This window comes from Lithobates pipiens, unplaced genomic scaffold (genome assembly GCF_037356315.1).
Source record: "Lithobates pipiens isolate NorthernLeopardFrog02 unplaced genomic scaffold, aLitPip1_a1.2 Scaffold_8, whole genome shotgun sequence".
Taxonomy (NCBI): domain Eukaryota; kingdom Metazoa; phylum Chordata; class Amphibia; order Anura; family Ranidae; genus Lithobates; species Lithobates pipiens.
In genome coordinates, this window is record NW_027507903.1 from 53,301,683 (window position 1) to 53,324,637 (window position 22,955).

Consider the following 22,955-nt stretch of genomic DNA (forward strand, 5'->3'; position numbering starts at 1 on the left):
TGTGAAGCTGTGAATAGAAGGAATTGCTCCAGGCTGGGGAGTTTACCGTGAAATACATGAATCTTTGCAATTGTAACCAGGGCCTCTCCCACCAGCACTATGCATGACATCATTTTCCCTACTGAGATACCCACCCATCTTTCTACTGTAGCCCAGCAGAAGTCCCTCGTTCTGTACATATCTCGCACACTGCGCATATTTCAGGGATTTGGTAATCGGGAGATATGTGCTAAAAATAAGTTTGACTAACAATATTGGTGTCTGTTTTCAATAATCAAGGAAAAGAAGCCCATGTCTTTCCTTCCTCTATTTTTTTTTTTTTAATGTTTACAGAATACATTTAATACGTTTGACCCATTGAGGGGATAGATATTTAATAAAGTTGTACTGATTTCTCAGGAGGGCTAAAAATAAATGTGAATCAGACAGTACAGGTTGGTGAATATAAAGAAGTAAATTAAAGTGACAATAAACTCTGGTTTAAAGGCTAAGTTGACCTTCTTTTGTGGGGGGTGGAGGGCTGCGTGTTGTGCAGAGGGTGGGGGGGGCTGCGTGTTGTGCAGAGGGTGGGGGGGGGGGCGGCTGCGTGTTGTGCAGAGGGTGGGGGGCGGCTGCGTGTTGTGCAGAGGGTGGGGGGGGGCTGCGTGTTGTGCAGAGGGTGGGGGGGGGCTGCGTGTTGTGCAGAGGGTGGGGGGGGGCTGCGTGTTGTGCAGAGGGTGGGGGGGCGGCTGCGTGTTGTGCAGAGGGTGGGGGGGCGGCTGCGTGTTGTGCAGAGGGTGGGGGGGCGGCTGCGTGTTGTGCAGAGGGTGGGGGGGCGGCTGCGTGTTGTGCAGAGGGTGGGGGGGGGGCTGCGTGTTGTGCAGAGGGTGGGGGGGGCTGCGTGTTGTGCAGAGGGTGGGGGGGGGGGCTGCGTGTTGTGCAGAGGGTGGGGGGGGCGGCTGCGTGTTGTGCAGAGGGTGGGGGGGGGCTGCGTGTTGTGCAGAGGGTGGGGGGGGGCTGCGTGTTGTGCAGAGGGTGGAGGGCTGTGTATTGAGAGTAGGGATTTTAGTAATTTTCTAGCAAAAAATAAAGATTTTGGCCTCTTTCACAAGGATGGACCGTCCAGGTCCACCTGTCAGTTTTTTAAGACCTCTATGGAGCGACGGATGTCAGCGGTGACATGTCAGCTGACATCCAACCCGATCCGAAAAAGTATGACGGAGGAAAACCCCTATTTTTCCATTCGTCTTTGGATGAAAACGGACTCTATGGTGTGAGACAGACCTGTCTGCCTGCTCAACAGGGATCGACCCATCGATCCCCCGCTGAGCAAAGCGGAGCCTGTACACAGACACGTCCGTGTGAAAGAGTCCTTTAACTTGAAACCAACAAATGTCAGAAAAAGGTTTAGTGTTTAAGGCTGGGTTCACACTGCTGCGGGGGGAGATCCGGATGTGATTCGCACCGCAAATCACATCCGATCTCCGTAGCGATGCGAGTTCAGCCATACAGATAGTATGGCTGAATTCGCATCGCTCCCGCAGCAAACTCGCGCGGGACCCTTTTTTTGGTCCGCAACAGAATCGGATCGCATGGGGGTTCACACCATGCGATCCGATTCCTGTGCGAGTCGGCAGATCGCACTGCGATATGCAGACGGATCTGGGGGTGTCATTAACATATCATTGACACTCCCAGCCGTCCGCATAGGGCAGTGTGAACTGCCGGCGGGAGTAATGCTATGCGGGAAAACGCCGCGGATTCGTGGCGTTCCCGCATCGCAGCGGTGTGAACCCAGCCTAAGTGGTTAAACTTTTTTCACACACACACTCTATTCCATTGACAAATTGTTACAATGTTTATGCTTAAGTTCAACTGATAAAGAATCTTTTGATTCTTGGTAGACTGCCCAGTTTTTTCCTTCCTTTCTTTTGAGGGATGTGGCTTCAGAAGAGCAGAGTGAATTCTTTATATAGCAAGAATCAAAACACTTTAGTCAAGATCACGATAACGATTCTTGACTATTAAAGCGGAGGTCCACCCTAAAGTGGAGCTTCCGCTCATTGGAACCCCCCCCCTCTGGCACCACAATTGGCACCTTTCAGGGGGGAGGGGGGTGCAGATACCTGTACAGTATCTACAGGTATCTGCACCCACTTCAGGCATAGATATCTGCAGAAGGTACGCCCCTTTCCGCAGAATCTACGCCCCTTTCCGAAGGTCCCCCGCTGTCTGCTGGGAAACACACGGATCCCAGAGACAGCGGGGACCATCCTTATTGCGCAGCGCGACTCGCGCATGCATAGTAGGGAACCGGGAAATGGAGCAGCAAGGCTCCACTTCCTGATTCCCATACCCAAGATGGCGGCGGCAGCACCCGAGAGACGATCAAGAGATCGGCTTCGGGTGCCGACATCGCGGGCGCGCTGGGCGAGTAAGTGTCATTATTTTAAGTCAGCAGCTGCAGTATTCGTAGCTGCTGGCTTTAAAAAAAAAAAAAAAATGGCGGACTCCCGCTTTAATCGTGCAGTTCTAATTTATGGCAAGCCTAAAATGACAATAAAGGCAGATTGTTATTAAAAAACAAACAAATGCGTTATAGTTACCTGCTTTGTACAGTGGTTTTGCAGAGAGCAGCCCTGATCCTCCTCCTTTTCCCAGGCTCCCTATCTGCGCTCCTGGCCCCTCCTCCTGCCTAGAGCTGCTTGCTCTGGGGGCACCTGAGCAGGCTCACTTTAAAGTAGCTGCTCTGTGTTTGTCCATTCACACACAGAGCACAGCTCGGCCCGCCCCCGCTCTCTCCTTATTGGCTCACTGACAGTAGCGGTAGTCTATGGTTCCCAATGCTGTCTCAGCCAATGAGAAGGAGGAGACCCAGAAATGTCACTGCTCTCGTGCACATCACTGGATCGGTATCGGGCTCAGGTAAGTACCGTATTTATCAGCGTATAACACGCACCCCAAGTGTAGGAGGGAATTTAAAAGAAAAAAACTTTTAGAGGGAAGTTTAAGGAAAAAAACTTAAATTGAAATGCCCATCATTGCAGCCTTGTCTGTCGTACCGTATGCAGCCTTGTCTGTCGTACCGTATGCAGCCTTGTCTGTCGTACCGTATGCAGCCTTGTCTGTCGTACCGTATGCAGCCTTGCGTTTGCAGCCTTGTCTGTCGTATGCCGTTTAAAAATGGCGCCAGTAGTTCTCGGCCGTTCTTGGTGGCTTTTGGGTATTTTCGGCCGCACTTGGTCGTTCTGGAAAGCCGCTGAGAATGGCTGAGAGCGGCCGAAGATAGCTGAGAGCGGCCAAAGATAGCCGCGGATGGCCGAGTGCGGCCGAAAATACACGAAAGCCGCAGATAGCGACAGAAAGCCCTAGCAACAAGGGGGATCTATAACGCGCACCCCAGATTTCCCCCTGATTTTAGGGGGGAAAAGTGCGTGTTATACGCCGATAAATACGGTATAAGGGGCAGAGCACGGGGGGCTGCTGCACACAGAAGGTTTTTTACCTTACTGCATAGAATGCATGACAGTAAAAAAAAAAAACCTTGAGCCTTACTGCTTTAAGACTGTTTTATCTTATATGCATGTTAAATAATTTCACTGTTAATTTTAGCATATACTGTTACCATAAAAATATAGGTAATGCGTGGCTATGTGATTGACTGACTGTGTTTTTTTTTTTTTTTAAGCATATTTTGCGTTATTAATGCAAATGTATACAAATCATTGCCTTTTGTATTTTCATTAAAACTTTTTATAGCACCTGCTTTATCAGATTTATGATGGTCTATAGATTAGACTTGTACATTCAGTTGAGGGAGTAGGAGAAGAAAGTATCCCATTATCGCAGACAGGGTGGGGGGCTGTGTATTGTGCAGAGGGCGTGTACTGTGCACATTTGATTTTATTAGACTAAAATGTACTGGAGATTTTAGCCGACTAAAATAGGACTAAAATGGCATTTGAGTCAGACTATAACTAAAACTAAAACACTTTCAAGATTCTCAACATACAAGTCACACACTGCAAGTCAGATCATCTTTATCCGACTTCTGGTGCGACTTCTATTCAAATCAATGTACTCGCATAGGGATCCATTGATTTTTGAATAGAGACAGAGAAATGCAGTTGAAAGCTAGCGCTGTTAAACGCAAATGGACGCCAATGCAAAACGCAAAAAAAACGTGGTTTAACGGCAATTTTTTTTCCTGGCGTCGGTACTAGCTTTACACCTCATTTTTTAAAAAGCCCTTGGGCATGAGGCCTAAAGGTTACTCTTGAGATTACAGATTTCTTTAGGCTGGAGCTGGGGATTGTAGGCAATTGCCAAACTTGTGCAACAGTCGCTGAACTTTGGATGCTTGGAAGGGAGGGCGCTGGATGCTTGGAAGGGAGGGCGCTGGATGCTTGGAAGGGAGGGCGCTGGATGCTTGGAAGGGAGGGCGCTGGATGCTTGGAAGGGAGGGCGCTGGATGCTTGGAAGGGAGGGCGCTGGACGCTTGGCTGGGAGGGCGCTGGACGCTTGGCTGGGAGGGCGCTGGACGCTTGGCTGGGAGGGCGCTGGACGCTTGGCTGGGAGGGCGCTGGACGCTTGGAAGGGAGGGCGCTGGACGCTTGGACGGGAGGGCGCTGGACGCTTGGACGGGAGGGCGCTGGACGCTTGGCTGGAGAATGTTTTGCAGCACCAGATTACCTAAATATTACCAACCAGGATCCCTTTTGGATGGCCAACTTAAAGCCTCTTTATTATGCAAAAAGCATTAGGAGTGCATTTGTAAATCTGGCCATACCAGTTTCTTCTAAACTCGTAGTGGAGCTCCATTCACTTCTACTATGAGATTATTTAAGGTCTTGGAAACCACTGTGCAGAAAACAACAAAAGGTTGCTGTTTCATTACTAATGAGGATTGATCATCAGATTGCCCCTTTTGTGTATTGTTGTCAGTAAGCAAGTCACTAAATTGAGCAACAGTCATCGTTGGGCAACGCCTAGATCATATTTGTATTAGACTTGTGGTAACAACACTCTGCACAGATCCAGTATATGTCTACATTTACTAAATCTGCACACCTAACATTTGTCTTGACAAAGTTTTTTAAAAAATGTTATGGGGAAGTTCTGAATGGGAGATCTGGTTTAGTGATTCTTGCATGCCTACGTGGAAGATATGTGCTCACTGATCATATATCTTGCATTCATATTGCCTGCTCTTCCTTACTTTATTAAAGTCATATTAAACACACACTGTTTGATTTATATTGTCCCTTCTCTTTCTGTATAGGGATGGTGGTACTGTAATTATTAACAAAAAAAAAATCTAAGTATCTCTCTTCCTAATCAATATACAGCTGTCACATGACCCAGCTCTTTCCCAGCCTGTCTGCAGGGAAACATAAGCAGGAGGCACTTCTAGTCCTCTGCTGCTGGTCACATGTTCAAAATAAAATAAAACAACCTTTGGGAATACAGATTAAAAATAAACTGTTTTAAATCATCGTACAAATATATATTTGAAATCGGATGATGTGGGCGGGATACATTCAGTCGCGGGCTGTGTCACGTCCCTCCAGCTTGTGCCTTGGAATAACAGGGAGATGAAGCCTCCATTAATCTACATGCAATATCCTGCCCCCCCCCCCCCCCATTGTGTTTAGCTGGTTAGTGGGCATGGAGGAGGGAGGGAGGGAGTGGGTTGTCATTTACCATTGTGTATACTCCCACATGTGTGTGTCTATAGTCGCATGGGCTACTCAGATGTGATAGGGAGGAAAGGCTCAGCATAGAAACTCAGGGGAACCAGAGCATGTGCAGAGTTGCCACCACAGCTGCAAAATTACTAGCTAAATTGGGGACATGAACAGAAGGTGGTAATAGAGAGCAGCAGAATACAGAATGACCGAGTATGAACAGCATGTCGGACACCATTTATTGAGAGTTTTTTTATGATGTGGGTTTAGCGACATATTAAATATACTGTTGATATTACTAGATTGGCCTCTTCCTAGCTAGGGCCTGTTAACACCAGCTGTGGTGAGACTGCTTTGGGTGGCTAAACCTGCGCAGTCCCACTGCATAACAAGGCTTTCTCTCCTACTTGGCCGGTTCACCATGCTTAGGTGGTGTGCATTGAAATGTGTACTGCATGCACTACTATTTTTCTCCGCAGTGAACAGAACTTAAAGGATAAGTTCACCTTTCGGAACATGTAACACAGTGATTCTCAACTACAGTTCCTCCCAAGATTGCTAGGGGTTCTTTCAGCATTGGGCAATTTCTGCCTCTCAGATAAGTTCCCACCAACACCATTGATCCTTTTAGCTATCTGTAAAGAGGTAATTCTTCCCCATGACCACAGGTGTAAGGACCATTCTTCCCACTGACCATCACACTATTGTATCATGAGTTGTAGATTTCTCATTTTTAGCAGGGTTTCCTCGAGACTGGAGGACTATTTCAAGGGTTCCTCTGTTGAAAAGGTTGAGAAAGGCTGATTTAACATGTTTCAGTCTCTTCCCCCGATCCTAACCCCCCCCCATATGTGACAGCAGGCGGGGGATCCTCTCCCTGCACACACTGTCACAATTCAGAAATAGTGTGGCTGTGAATGAATAGACTGCAACTATCGTCCACCACCATGCCTGCTTCTAGTTCGAAATTACCTATGTGTGCTACATACAGTTAATACTGCACTGCAGCAATCAGTAAAATAAAATGTTTGGGCCGCAACACACTATTTAAAGTGATTAGTATTCCTGGAGTTGGGCTTTAAAATCCTTCTGAGTTTCTGACCTGGAAGAATTTTGCAGAAGAGATGAGTCTGAAGTCTTTCCAGTGTATTTGTACCTGCTCAGTATAGAAGGTAAAGGGTCAGCAGAGCATTCAGAGGACCATCATCTTCTGGAGTAGAGGTCAATAATGGTGGCTTCCATGTTTCTCTGTTTGGCTCTGGGAGACGGCACAGCTTTAAAAAGAAAAAAAAGAAACCACTTTTTTTTCCCAGATAAGCAGAGAAGTGGATATTAGTGAATGGATGTACTCACACTGGAATATTGAAGGGTAAACTAATGAATTAGTTCAGCTTTACATAACATGAATGGGTCACCTTGTTATTGGAGATAACAGCCTCTTTGTGTTTGTCTAATAGGTTGGATAACTACTGCCGGGGAAAAGTGCATACACTCTGTTTTTGTTGGTAACCTGTATTTCCATCAACACACTTCACATTCCTTTTTGGGCTTTGCATTGGTGTGGACGGTTCACAGTGCAAAAATTAAAGCATATTCCTTCCATCTTGATGTAAGAGGCCCATGGTGAACCATACATTCCTGCATTTAGGACTGAGGTGATGTGAAGATGTATAAAGCTGTATAGGTAACTGTGTATAGGCCTGCATTCAACTGTCAGGATATAGTAATCCGTGAGTGACCATTTCTGAATCTTCAGAGGCTGCTAAACAGATTTCAACTTGTGAGCCATTGGCCTGGAACAAGCATTAAGGCATAAAGTGAGAGTACAGTGGTTAGTACTCCCATCTTTCACAGTGGCTCAGTGGTTGGTGCTCCCGTCTTTCACAGGGTCTCAGTGGTTGGTGCTCCCGTCTTTCACAGGGTCTCAGTGGTTGGTGCTCCCGTCTTTCACAGGGTCTCAGTGGTTGGTGCTCCCGTCTTTCACAGGGTCTCAGTGGTTGGTGCTCCCGTCTTTCACAGGGTCTCAGTGGTTGGTGCTCCCGTCTTTCACAGGGTCTCAGTGGTTTGTGCTCCCGTCTTTCACAGGGTCTCAGTGGTTGGTGCTCCCGTCTTTCACAGTGGCTCAGTGGTTGGTGCTCCCGTCTTTCACAGTGGTTTAGTGGTCGGTGCTCCCGTCTTTCACAGTGGCTTAGTGGTCGGTGCTCCCGTCTTTCACAGTGGCTTAGTGGTCGGTGCTCCTGTCTTTCACAGTGGCTTAGTGGTCGGTGCTCCTGTCTTTCACAGTGGCTTAGTGGTCGATGCTCCTGTCTTTCACAGTGGCTTAGTGGTCGGTGCTCCTGTCTTTCACAGTGGCTTAGTGGTCGATGCTCCTGTCTTTCACAGTGGCTTAGTGGTCGGTGCTCCTGTCTTTCACAGTGGCTTAGTGGTCGGTGCTCCCGTCTTTCACAGTGGCTTAGTGGTCGGTGCTCCCGTCTTTCACAGTGGCTTAGTGGTCGGTGCTCCCGTCTTTTCACAGTGGCTTAGTGGTTGGTGCTCCCGTCTTTTCACAGTGGCTTAGTGGTCGGTGCTCCCGTCTTTTCACAGTGGCTTAGTGGTCGGTGCTCCCGTCTTTTCACAGTGGCTTAGTGGTCGATGCTCCCGTCTTTTCACAGTGGCTTAGTGGTCGGTGCTCCCGTCTTTTCACAGTGGCTTAGTGGTCGATGCTCCCATCTTTTCACAGTGGCTTAGTGGTCGGTGCTCCTGCCTTACAGCACTGGGGTCCATAGTTCGAGTCCCAACCAAGACATTGCCTGCATAAAGTCTGCATATTCTAGAGTCAATTTAAATCACTAGTAAAAAGACATGATTTAAATAAACTTGATTTTAAATCATCATTTTTAAAGAGGAACTGTCATCTCTGTCCTGCGGCAGCTCCTCCTGTGACCCGCTGTTGGCTCACCGACAGTCCAATTCACTTTAATGGGGCGGCTGGTGATGCGGCAGTGACACAACAAGGTGAGGGATGTGGCGGCAGCAGGTGAGTGGATGCCCACTAACAGGCGGTGCCATGATGGATGTGAAATGACAGGTGCTCCTTTAAATGTAAGGACTTATTTTTGCTGGTAGTTAGAATATTTAATTTTATTTTTACTGCTTGCCTTTCCTCCTCACACTTAGAGCCTGGTACAGATACATTTTTCTTCAAACAATCGTACAGTTTGTAGTGTACATAGATTTGCAAAACAATGGGATAAAGGAATATTCCTGAACTTCGTTTTATCTCATAGTTATTGTGGAATTGTGTGAATGCATCAATGCAATGCATTTTCTCTCAGCTTGCAGAACTTTGATTCATTGAATGAGTTTACCAAAAATGTAAATATTGCAGAATATACAGCCTTATGTGTCATAACTAAACTATTGGTGAATAAACTAAATGATTAATGTATCTTAAATTGAAAACTATATTTAGATTTTCACTCCAAAAGCATTTTATTAAAATAAAAATAAATTCCCTTGCAAACTAAAAAAAAAAACTATTTGCCTTTAGTAACTCAGCCCCATTGATTTTTCTCAGGGTAGTTCATCAAGTAGTAGGGCCAGGATCAGTCTGACAGCTTCAGAGTCTGCATTTATAAAAACCAAAGCAGTAATGGCAAATACTGTATTTATATCATAGATTCCCTTTTTAAAGCTACTCTGCTCGTGTTCCGTGCCGGTTTCCTGAACTGTATTCAAATTGCACCACCCTTGCGATCTGCATTGCAAAGTTAACGACATCCTAAACACAGGCCACAAATGCACTACGCTTGCCTGCACCAGATCGAATGGTACAAAAGTACCATGAGACACAGCTGCGATGTGTTTCCAAAAATGGTGCTTGCACTACTTTTGGTGCGATGCGATTTTTGGGCTGAAATCGCTCTGCATAGAACTGCATGTTGATCAAACAGGAACACGCAGCACATTCCTGTGTGATTCACATGCAGGTCCTAATGTGAATGTGCCCTTATTCACTTCAACCCACGAACCTTATGTTAGTTTTTCCTATCGGGAATCATTACAGGTCACCTTTCCTCACTCTGTTACTGCCTGAAACTGGTATAATGTTAGTGAGCGCTTTCTGTCCTGAAGCAAAAGTTTCCTAGACCAGTCCAGTGGTTCTCAAGCACCAGGCCATGGCCTACTGGTGGGCCATGGCCTCCTTCCTCCTGGGCTTTAAGTTGCAAATCCCTAACCTCCCATAGTGACTCCTAGCTCACTTTGTGTTCTCCCTGAGACTCTTCCACCTCCACAGTGCCCTCTTAACCTCCCACAGTGCCCCCTAGTCCTTGCCAGTTTTCCATAGTGCCCTTGCAAAGCACCCGGCCTAGTGAGGAAACCCCCAGCCACCTCCAAAGGCTTCATCCACCACAGTTGCCCCCAACCGCCTTCAAGAACCTGATTCCTTTCAGGGCCACCAAGTCCGCAAACACCCAGCCTGTCATAGATAGTGACAGGTTGGACCTGTGCCTCCCAGGTGTGCGAAAATGCTGGAATTTGACACTCGTGGTTTAAACAGGTTAAGTTCTTTGCAAAGTGAAATAAATTGCAATTAAAAAAACACAACATAATGACCACAGTTGAGGGCAATGCGTCAGGGTGGGCATTGGTGGTAGAAGTGTGGGATGCACACTGACTTGTTTTGCAGAAGATGGGAAAATTTGAGTGGTCACTAAACAGAAATAAAGGGCATATCCTCCAATGGGGACTTCGGGGTGATTTTGTCTCACTTTCTGTTTTGACTATGGGACAGGAAGTAAAGAAAAATCACCCCAATGGGACACAAATTATTAAAGGGGGGAAAAAAAACTGGTGGGTTATAATCCTTCCTTTCTCTATACATAAAGGAGAAACATTATTTTCCATTACTAGTTATGCAAGACTTGGAAGTTTTACTAGGATATACAGTATAACATTTTTCTAAATTAGTTTGATGGGGAAAGGCAGCTGGTGTTTTACCTTTTTATTGGCCATTTACAGTGGTTAAGCCTTTCATTCTACTTCCCTTAACGGTGTCTATTATTCGCTTTGTTAAAGCCTCAGATAGATAAAAGGATGTCCTTTGGCGGAAGTCTGTGGTCTCTACATTTTTATTTTTATTTCAGCTATACACTATATAATCAGCTTAATACAAATATTATCAATGTATGGTGTTATTAAAAATACATTTTACAGTTTTTTTTTTTTTTTTTTTTTATAAGTCTCTACATTGATAGATCTATAGATCTAAGTCAGCCATTGGGGAAGTAATGATGTCATTTGATCAGCAGCCATACAAATTGTATTCCTAGGAGAGCTTAGCAATGAAAGCCCACTGTTCAGCATAAGTAAATTGTGCTGAAATAAATCTCAAGGCTACCGTTATGAACTTCTGAAAATGCTATTTGCCTGGCTCAGGCACTAGGGATCTTAGAATTGTAGGCTTCTCTCAGCCTAGGTTTCCTTTCATGCGTGTCTATAACATGGCAAATAGTGATTTGTATAATAGTTTTATTTTGGCAATCACTTAGTTGCACGTGGCTAAGAAGTAGACTACCAGAGGAAAAATCTCTAGAATAGAATATCCAGTGCAGTCATGAAAATCTGGATCTGCAAGTCCGTACAAACCTTACAACATCTAAATTGACATGGCTGTTGAAGCCTAGGTTCTGAGGAACATAGACATCATTGAATATATGATGCCTAGAATGCTAAAATCTAGGAAGGCTACTTCTCACAAGGTCTATCATCAGGCATATGTCACTTGATGTGAGCCTTAGGGCTACCAACCTAGGGATTTCTCTGTGGTTTTGCATAGGGATATGGTGGTGGGGAGGCCTAGGACTTCCTTCTTGTCCAAGAGTTTATGCCTTTCTCCTCAACCAGGGTATTGTTCTTCCATCCTTCTTTCTGGCTGCAGTTCACCAGAAGGAAATTTCCTTCCATTATCTGGATGTGGTTGGGACCATGCCAATCTATCTCACAACCACTGCGTCCTTTAGGGCTGAATCCCTATTTGTTATTCCCCTGAAGGGACTCGCTCTTCTCACTCAAGCCTACAGTCTCAAGGATTTGGTTCTACTCTTTTTTGTCAAGATACTAAATCTGGCAGTGCTTTACTGGGCTTTTTGACAATAATCAAATGTTTCCCACCTGGTCTTCTGTTTTTAGTTGGTCTTTTGACCTTGCCTGATGCCACCTTTCCCCACCTTTCCAGTTTGGGCAATTAAATCATTCAGGTGGCTCCTTGAGCTGCAGCCAGTCCCCAGTCCTCCCCTTTTTAATTTTTTTCCTTCTTGGACTTGTTAGGCCCCTTTCACACGGACGGCTGTTCTGCCGCAGTTTAGCATGTTTATTTTTTTTCTGTGAAATTCAAGACTCCAGGCACAGCGATTAGCTGCATTTGTACAGTGCAATTACCTGCGTTTGTGCGTTTCTGTGCAGTTGCGTTCAGCTGCAGTTATCTAATATATTCGTTCCCATAGCAACCCTTTTTTATTTTATTTTTTTTGGTCCCTTGAATCCCTTCTCACGCTGCTATCCGCAGTTGACACAAAAGACTGCGATTACCTGCGGTTATGTGCATATAGCTGCGCTACATCGCACCTGGACGCATTCAATTCTATTTTTCTATTCGCACCAAACCGCATGTAACGAAATCGCAGCTAAACGCTGTGTGTGAATGGGGCCATAGGGAAGCATTGTGTGCTTTTAGCTGCGGTAGAAAACTAGAAAATCCGCCGCTAAAAGCATCATTCTATCCGTCCGTGTGAAAGGGGCTTTAGGGTTTGTGCTTCCTAGTAGCTGGACTTCTTGTGGACATCCCCAAAGGTAATAAGTTTCTGTGTCCTTCAAGGACCAGAAAAAAATGAGTTTGTTGTACGCTCCATAAAATCCTTTTCTTGGAGTCCTTAAGAGCAAAGGGACAGCATCTTGTAAGGCTGGGCTCACACTATAGCAGGAGATTTTGACCGGCTGTCTGTGGAGCCAGTTCACATATCTCCGCTGTGGCTCCAGTCCGAATTTGCACAGGAGCCCTGCGCGTCCCTTGGTCCATTTCAGATCCGAATCCAGCCAACACTTGGGGCTGAAATCAGACCTGAAATGGTGAACGGGGTTGCACTGGACTCCTGCTGTGAGCCGCATGTGAGGATAGTGTGAACCCAGCCTAAAGGGGCTTCTCTGATCAACTTGTACCTTGCCAGTATTCCTTTGCTGCCTCTGCTGGCGAAAATACCCAATGCATATACGGAAGCATGTGACCTCCTTCCATGTGACAATGCATGGGTTTAGCAACCAATTACCAGGCCCGAGCACCATTGCATGACAGAGGGAGTGACTTTACTGCCCCCCTTGGCATCCGAACATGGGGATCCTGGTGCCAGCTGTGATGAGGGGAAAGAGCAGTAGCAAGGTAAGTATTAGTGGGTTGTGAGCTACACTTCAGGCAGACATTGCCCTGAAAAGACACAATGTGTCTCTTTAAAGTGATTGTAAAGGAAAATTTGTTATTTAAAAAAAATACCAAACATGTCATACTTGCCTGTTCTGTGCAGTGGTTTTGCACAGAGCAGCCCCAATCCTCCTCTTCTTGAGTCCCCCCACTATGGGCTGCCCCATAGCAAGCTGCCTGCTGTGGGAGCACTCGTTCCATTAGACAGAGAGCATTGCTCACCCCCTCTCCCCCCTCCCGCCTCACTGGCTGTGATTGACCCAATGGCTCCTGCTGGTGCATCTCAGCCAATCAGGGAAGAAGTACCCAGGAGAGCCCCAGGTTTTGTGCACATCACTGGATCGGGCTTAGGTAAGTAATAGGGGGAGCAGCACACTGGAGGTTTTTGTACCTTCATGCATAGAAAGCATGAAGGTAAAAAAAAAAAACCTTCAGCCTTTACAACCACTTGAAGGCCTCACGCATACTGGATTTTTTTTTTCCAGCTGATCCTAGGGGTCCATTTTTTTCTGGTAAATTAAATGAATAAATACCCAAGCGCTTGAAACCTGTAAACACACCTAAATGCGTTAAAGACTATTACAAGCGTCAGGCGGGTTTTCTGACAACACAATGCTACCAGGGGGAAAAGTTTCTATGAGACTTGTCACATCGTCCAGGGTGCACGAGGCCTAGTACTGGCAGGTTTGCGTCGCACACTTCAGCCTTTGACTTGAAAGTGAAGTAGCTCACTTACCAGCTCATTTTTGCCACTCTGCTTTCTTCTCCTATCAGCAAATCAGCAGGCAAATACCAAGTCAACTTCAGGTAGTTACACTGCTTGCATCAAAACATATACAGTATAACCTTAGTTTGAGAGTAACTTGGTTTGAGAGCGTTTTTAAATAAATTTTGACTTGTAGCGTCATGTCACAACTGAGTATAAAAGAGAAGAGAGGCGCAATATGTTTACATTTAATTAAGGTGCAACATTTAGCAACTCGCATGGTTCATGATTGAAACAGGCACATCTAAGTATGTGGGCATCCGGGTAAAGCTGTCCACATAGATCATCCTCTTCACCATCAAAGTCGTCTTTCCACGCTGCCCTCCACGAGCGGTTCAAGCCTCGTTTTCAGATCGCTCTACTGCAGGGTAGTCTTCCCAGTCATGATTGCAGAATGACAGCGGTGAAAGCCGGCAGTGCGGGGGATGGTCTATGTGGACAGCTTTACCCCGGATGCCTGCATACTTAGATGGGCCAGTTTTAATCATCAACCATGTGAGTTGCTAAATGTTGTACCTTCATTAATGTAACCATATTACTACACTTAGAGGCGCCTCTCTTCTCTTTTATACTCAGAAGCTCCTGTTGGATTTTGCTTCTAATCCCCTTGTGTAGACTGCCATGTGTGGATGGACATTTTATGGTTACACAACACACACATTGCTAGAATCTTTTTATATATAGACAAAAACTCTCACCCAAGCTCTACCACATGTATATAGGATGATGAGCTGAATACGGTTCTCAGGCCATTGTGTCCCATACATCAAAATTGCAAAAAGAATGCCTGCAACTCGATTTGCTTCTTTCTAATTCTTTATTCAGCGCAAACAGCAGTGCGACATTAAAAAGCTAACATGTTTCGGCAAAAGCCTTCCACATAGCATTTTTTTTTTAGATGGACTATAAACTGAAAGATTTATGAATAAATGGCTGTGTAACGAATCATCTGAGTTTCCATTATTTCTTATGGGGAAATTCGCTTTGATATAAGTACTTTGGATTACAAGCATGTTTCCGGGATGAATTATGTTTGCAATCCAAGGTTTTCCTGTATTTAATAAGGTATTAGGCTGGGTTCACATATGTACGAATTGGATGCAGGTTTCCCCGCATCCAATTTGCATGACATGCAAGTGTGACCGGCTCACAATGAAGCCAGTTTACACAGGTCCGCGGTGGCCCTGATCCACATTCCAAAAGGGTCCTGTGCGTCTTTGGGTCTGATTCAGGTGCAAATTTAGGCAAAAATGTGGACCTGATTTGCACCTGAACCGGGACGCATGCTGGGAGCCGCGGCCACCCATTTATGAACCCGGCCTTAAAGAAACACTTAGATCTGCCTGGTGTATGCACTGTTATATCTGGAGCCCAGCATTGACTTGTCACGTCCTCTGGCATTCCTAATCTGTGACCGGATGTCTGTTTCAATGTTTCATTATAAGTAGGTGTGTGTTACTTGTTTATAGTGATACATGTTTGCAGAGCTAATATAGTGGAAGGAAACCTTGCTTTTGTTGTAGATACAAAAAGGAAGTGTGATGTGTAAGGTGTTTTTTTCTTTTTTTTTTCTTTTCTCTGAATATTGGTTTTTATCTAAAGAATTCAGTGTTCCCTCTCTGTTACCAAAGTGTTGTTTTTTTGCTGTTTTTTTGTGCATAAATAGGTTGCTTGCTCTAGGGCTCACCTTTTTTCACCAGAACATTGCATGCACTGTCAGACTCCTGCAGATAAGCCCTTCAGCTTTCTGCCAGTGTGAATGAACTACAAGAATGCTCATTAGCGCCCCCCCACAATTCATTAGGAGCTACAAGCAGTCTGCTGCAGTAGCGGACGGTACTTGTATTTTTCTCTTTTCACAGATTACTGTGAATGAATGACGTGCCTGTGTGGGCGGGGTCCCCCATAAGCACCATTTTTAAGATGTCACAGGGAAGGGGTTTCTAGTGGTGGGAGCCATATGAATAGGGACATGTTAACCATTAAATACAGATATGCAACTTGCTCCTAAAGGTGAGCCTATCCTTTAAAGCAGAGGTTCACCCAAAAGGGGGAATCTCCGCTTGTTCGCACCCTGTGAATACCAGGTACCCACTCCCACTTTCAGGTAAGATCGCGGCGATCTATGGAATTTCAGACCTCCCCCGCTGCCTTCTGGGTCCCAGCAGACAGCAGAACCGTTCAGAAAGTGCAACTCGCGCATGCACAGTAGTTAACAGGCTGTGAAGCCACAAGGCTTCGCTTCCTGTTTCCCTTAGTGAAGATACCGTCGCCTGTACCTGGAGCAGATGGCTTGGCTAGGGGTGACGACATTGCTAGATACCTAGACAGGTAAGTGTCCTTTTATATTAAAAGTCTGCAGCTGCAGAATTTGTAGCTACTGACATTTAACTCCTTTTTTTTAACAGGCTGGAGCACACTTCAAAGGGCTACTAATTTATTTATTTTTTTATTTTTTCTTCACTGGGGTTCAGCTTTAAACATTTTACCAGTTACCTGCTTTATCACAGACTTTGGCCAGCCAGTTAATATTCCTAATTGCACTTGTCCTAATAAAGTAATTATGCAGAAAAAGTGAATGTAGGAATGAGTGCAGCTAAACTTTCAGCCACATTGATTAGTTTCAATGCTTTTCTTAGTCACTGATCCAGAAAAAAAACCTAGCAGCAAGTTAGAATAGTTATAGGCCTCTACATATATCAATGGAAGTGACGGGTATTAGGCGTTGCACAGAAATTAAACAAGTCCTCCTCCGTAAGTTTCAGCTGTTTTATCTGCAACTCTCTCTCCTCCTATATATGTTCAAGGTGCAGACTTTACACAGCATTTCTCAGTTCCAGAAGTCAGGATCTGATGTCACACACTGCACAGCATAGAGCTGAGTGTAATCTGAGACCTGAGTAGAGGGAATGGACAGTCTCCTAGGGAAACACGCACAGCTGTGGCTGGCAGTCGCCTGCTGTGACCTGAAGGGGGGTTCGCTGATTTTTGGATTTGTCTGATGTTGACATAGATTGCCATAAATTACTTAAAGCAGTGTTCAGCTCAAAAAAAATAAAAATGTAAAAGCAAGCAGCTACACATACTGCAGCTGCTGGCTTTTAACAATAAGACACTTACCTGTCCTGGAGTCCCACAATGTCAGCACCGCAGCTGATGTTTCCATCAGCTGTCAGGTGCTGCCACTGCCATTGCGGGTAAGGGTACATGGCGGTGTAGCCTTACGGCTTCACGCCGGGAACCCTACTGCGCATGTGCGAGGCCCCGCTCCTCTCTCCTACTGGCCCGGTGACAGGAAGAGGAGGAGGGTGCCCCGCGGTGTTGTCGTGGGCCACGGCCCGGACTCCTGGAAGTGGGAACAGGATACCTGTCAAAGACTGGTATCCTGTCCCCCCACCCCCCTGAAAGGTGCCAAATGTGGCATCAGAGGGGGGAGGAAACAAATGAGTAGAAGTTCAACTTTTGGGTGGAACTCCGCTTGAAGCAGATAGCAGAGAAACGAGGGCTAGACAGAAGTCACACTTGGTGCTTTGGATAGAGGCAATTGCATGCTTTGGAAGGATATGCTTTGTTCATTTGTCATTTTAGAGTCTTACAGCCAGTTTAAATACAAATTTCCTTTAATTTTCCATATACCTTGCAAAACCGACAATTGGAATGATTGGTTCTTATTATAACTACTATTCTGCCTACAGAGAATGCATTCTGTGCAGATCTGTTGGATTAGCTTGTTTAAGTTTTTTTATTCGGTTATGGTGGGATACCTAATGTCTGCAATCTTATGTCTACAGCGGTGCTGGACGATGAAAGGCTCACCGCAGAGGAGATGGACGAGCGGAGACGTCAGAATGTAGCATATGAATACCTGTGCCATTTGGAGGAAGCAAAGAGGTACGAATAACCAATGATTTCAATTTCATGAAACTCTAAAAAGACAACATTTTCCTTTGCCAATCCTTACAGAATCCTTTAAATATTATTTCTACATAAAACCGCTCACTGATGTATAATTAGTGGTCAAAAAATCTGCTCCAGTCTGTAAGCTTAAAATTTAAATGAAGTTTAGTTTTGGATAGAATAGAGCGGGATTACACCTGTCTTGCTTTCTCAGTGGATGACAGAACACCTCCTCACTATGTTATAGGGGAGAGGAGGAGGAAGGAGGTATTCTGTAGTCCTAACCTCCTATCCTAGGGTGATAGTGCTGCTCCGTCATAGATACAGTACAGTGAGTCAGCTTTGTCACCCCAAAATGGCTCTATGATTGAGATAGATGCCCTTTAAAGAGGAAGTAAACTCTGATGCTTTTTTCATTTAGTCTATTGTAATAAGTAATTATCAGACTATAGCCACTGTAATCCAGCTCAAATCGCATATTACTTACTGTTTAAAGAAACTTTAAAAAACTTGTTTCCAGGGGTTAGGCAGCACCATTTTAAGTATTGTTTTGAGTCCACAGTGGAGTGTATTTCCGCCCTTACATTGAGCACTTCCTGTACTGCTAACCAAGCCTCCTTCTCAATCCAACGTTTCTATGGCAATCTTGCTTCCCTGTTCATAGCTGACTTGTTTTATTTCATAGTATTTACTTGTGTTGATTGTCTGTTTGCCTGTATCAGTCTTATCAGCTTCAGCTGATAAGAATGCAGTAATGGCCAGGTTTACACTGCATGTCATGTCACATGGTCTCATGGGGTGTAGGAGGAAGCTGAGTGATTTATGAAGCCTCCTGGGATATCAGTGGTGTGCCATAGGAAGACCTGATAACAGATAGACAAACACATAGAGAGTGTGCCGTAAATCAGGGGAGATCTGGGCATGCTCAGTGATGTCATTCTAAAGAACAAAAAGGATTACAACAATACTAAGCAAGCAGTGTTTAGTAGGGTTTTTATGCTGATTTACATTGGGCAAAGTTGTTGTAGAGTTTACAACCACTTTAACCACTTACTGTACAATGTTTATAAATAGCATTGGTTAAACCAAGCTCATGGTAGCATTATTTGTAAGGCCAGATATTCAATAAAGTGGATGTAAACCCTTATATACCCATTGAAGTGACTGGCCTCATGTAACACACAGAGACAAAACCAATCCTCCTGTATGAGTTATACATGTTTATCTGAGCCCTCTCTTCTCTATAGTCGTTCAAAGTCCAGAATCTATAAAGCTTATCTGAGCTCTCAGAAAAAAGGGACGAAGAGCTGAAGTTTCCCTCTGCAGAGCTCAGTGAGGAGAGCTCTGACAGCTAATTTGAGGGAAGGGGCACACTCCCCTTCACAAAGCACACAGGAACAGAGTTGATGCTTTCAATCGCCTAGAGGTCCCTCCCTGTCAGCTTTTTTTCTTCTGTCAAAAGAGAATCATGCTGATGGCAGAGGAACGAAACAGCAGACAGAAATGACACTTAGTACTTGTAACTAGTGTTACTAAACCCAGCACACTGCATTCACTATATCTGGTCTCCCACAGGACACAGGACATGGGAATGCAATTATTTTAGTGAATACCACCAAATACCTTTTTGCTATAGCATTCTTGCGACTTCTGTCAGTGCCTGGTTAAAGCTTGTAGGAGGACTTTTCATTCTTGACTGTCCTATGAGGCTGCCGGACCCTTGGCACTTTGTCTGGACAGTGCTGATTGGCCCTTTGCTGATCACATGCACCCACCCAAAAAAAAAAAAAAAAAAACCTCTAGCAATACACACCAAATTGAGCATGTGCAGAGTGCGCCCAAGGCTGTCTGCTCTCAGGAGTTGGATTGGTACAGTAAAGAATGGGTGGATCAGAGAAGACGGGATCACCCAGCCTTTGTACACAATGTGCAGGATTAACCCCTCAGGCTCCACAGTGAGTAGAACAAGCATGCCATACTGTATATATAGACTGAAGCTCTAGTGAGCAGGGCCCTCTGATTCCTCTTGTACTAAAATGTAATATCTGCCTTAATTTTGTTAAGCCCTATGCAAACTGTTGGCGCTATATAATGCCTATATAATAATAATCATTTTACTGTTGTGGGTCTAGTAAGACTTTAACCAAGACAAGCACACACTAAAGTGGGATATGCTTTGCTCATATTTCATGTCAGGCTTACAACCACTTTACGTGATCTGGAATGCAAAGCCACTTGATGACTTTTTTTGGTTCACGGGCTCTTCCCATTCCTCCAATATTTCGCTTTAGTTTGGAAAGCGGAACGATAAACTCATCCGTATTGTGATGCTTTTTTCTTTGTCCAATCAACAGGGGCAGGTTGGTGACCAAGCTGTTTTGGTAAACTGCAGTGAAGAAGAGTGAGATCACTGACCTGGCTATGCTTAATAGTTGGTGTGCCTGCATTGTAAGCCCTTGTACACACGGTCGGAGAATCTGTCGGAATGAGTCTTATCGGCCCGTGTTGTCGGATAATCCGACTGTGTGTGGTATGCATCGGACTGATTCCGTCCGAATCTCTGTCCGACCCAATTTTCCAACATGTTGGAAATATTTCCCGAAGTGCCACGCATGCTCAGATCAAATTCCTACATCAAAGCTATTGGCTACTAGCCTGAATGTAGTCCCATCGTAACGAAATTACGTCATCACGTTCTGAAAGATCGGATTTTTCGTCAACTTGGCCCAACCGTGTGTATGCAACAGTTTCGGACACAATCCGTTGGACTAAATCTGACGGGCAAAATCCGACGGATTTGGTTGGCAAAATCTCCGACCGTGTGTACGTGGGCTAAGAGCGGCTAAACCGTATTCAAAAACTTTTTGGCTGCTTAAACCTTGGTTATATGTATATTTTTACTGTATTTAGCAGTGTGCTTGGAGATTGGCTTGACACGTCTGCATAGGAAGGGGGACAACCACATATTGCAGTTAAACTAAATGATGCAGTCCTTCCTGTCCGTTTCACAATATATTAGATGTGGACAGTCACATGGACGTTATTCACATCCAGCAGATGAATGTGAAGGGCGGCTATGTTTTTGCTGTTAGAAGTTAATGACTCGATCGTGTTTCTCGCTCAGCTGGGAGTGTGTGTGGAATGTGGAGGTCAGCATTCTACTGTGACCTCCCATCTCTCGCCACAAGAATACGGACATAGTGACACGGCACAGAAAGTCCTTTATGATTACGTTTCTTCATCACTGTCATGCCCAGAAGGTGCTGTGAAAAAAAAAATATACGTAGATGAAGATTATAACATACTTTAGGCCCCATTCACACTTTGAATCACTGCAAATCTGCCTATAATCCCAAATTACATGGCAGTTGCTGCAGAACATGCAACGCACTTTTGGGTGTTGTTACCGTCAATGGCATCCCAAATACAATGCGATTCTGCTGCGACTCCTGTGCGGCAATCGTGGTGAACCGTGTCTTTAAAAATTGCATGAAGCCTGTCCCCGAAAAGGAGCAGGAGCTTCTTTTCGATTGACAAACGCGCATACGTACAGTGTAAATGCACCAATACACTCATCTTGGAACACCAGTTTCAGACATTTTTCTTAGGGCACTTTCACACTGCCAGTGTTGGCGGTAAAGTGCTGTATTTGGCTGCGGTAAAGTGCTGCTATTTGGCTGCTAACGGGATGCTTTTAACCCCCGCTAGCGGCTGAAAAAGGGTTAAAACTGCCCCCAAAATGCTACTGCTGCGGCGCTGCCCATTGATTTCAATGGGCAGGAACGCTTTAAGAGTGGTGTATTCACCACTCCTACAGCAAAGAAGCTGCTTGTGGGACTTTTTGTGATGCCCTGCCAGTGCAGTGTCCCAGTGAGAAAGCCCGGGTGCTTTCACACTGTGGCGCTGCGCTGGCAGGGCGTCCCAAAAATGTATTGCAGCTGGGGCTTTTTACAGGCGCTATTTTTAGCGCTAAAGTGCCTGAAAAATGCCTCCAGTGTGGGGTCTTGTGTCTCTGAACTCCACTCTATAATACAGATTTTAAAGAAGTACAGCCAAAGCTTGTTTGGCTGTACATCTCCTATGGATCACAGGAATGCAGTTCATTCTGCACTCCTGTGACCCGTTTTCAGCAGGCTGAAGCCTGCTGATGTCACAGAGCCCCTCCAGGCTCGGGAAGGTTTTGGATCCACTCAGATGCCTGGACCGGCACCCGGCTTGGCCTCCCAGTGTGCCACTGAGAGCCTGAGCCAGCCGGGGCCAGAGATTGACAGTTACCAGCTCTCGGCTCACAGAGCACTGGAAACCGAGCGATCAACTTTGATTGCTCAGTTCGGTCGGACTTTCAGCCAACAAGCTCACATTGAACATTTCCCATCAGAAAATCCGATCGTGTGTACGCGGCATTAGGCTAATTTCACACTGAGGCGCTTTACAGGTGCTACACGGTCTCTCCAGTGTGAAAGCCCGAGGGCTTTCACACTGGAGCAGTACACTTGCAGGACGGTAAAAAAAAAGTCCTGTAAGCAGTATCTTTGCAGCGCTATAGGAGCTGTGTGTAGTAAAGCGCCCCTGCCCATTGAATTAGATGGGGCAGTACTGCCAAACCGCCGGTTGCGGGCAATTTTAACCCTTTTTTGACTAGCGGGGGTTAAAAGCACCCCACTAGCGGCTGAATAGCGACGGTAAAGCGCCGCTAAGAATAGCGGCGCTTTACCGCTGACGCATCAGTGTTAAAGTAGCTAAACAAAAAGTTTTCTCTGAATTTGGCTCAGTTCACACTGCTGTAGTGCAAATTACATGCGGTGCGTATTCACAGTGTGATTTCTGTCAAATGTAATTTTAATGCGTACTTGATGCAAATTGAAGTCTATGAAGCCAAATTTGCACTGCACCAGAACAAACTCGCATATGACCTTTTTTTAGCCGCATCAGAATCACACAACATTGTTGTAAACGGCCTTCATTAAAAACCATGCTCTTTCAGATGACATGTAAATCTATGCATTCAGAACGGATCAAAATCGCATCACAATTTGCGTCAGTGTGAACCAGGTCTGAAATGCATGGACCAAGTGGTGCCAGTCTGCTTGTGATGAGGTTCGGTCATGTGGTTTCTGAGAAGGGTGCAGTATCATTCTAGGCTTTTGTAAAAACATGATTAGTCACAGTGTTG

The 22,955-nt window shown here is 45.3% G+C and overlaps 1 protein-coding gene across 1 annotated transcript in view; it reads left to right on the forward strand.

Annotated features, from left to right (window-relative positions):
- The window catches only part of IQGAP1 (IQ motif containing GTPase activating protein 1), a 275,070-nt gene that overhangs the window by 43,481 nt on the left and 208,634 nt on the right, over positions 1–22,955 (forward strand). The window contains exon 2 of the mRNA XM_077473422.1: positions 17,677–17,776. Within this exon, the coding sequence (XP_077329548.1) occupies positions 17,677–17,776 (100 nt within the window). The remainder of the gene's footprint in view (positions 1–17,676; positions 17,777–22,955) is intronic.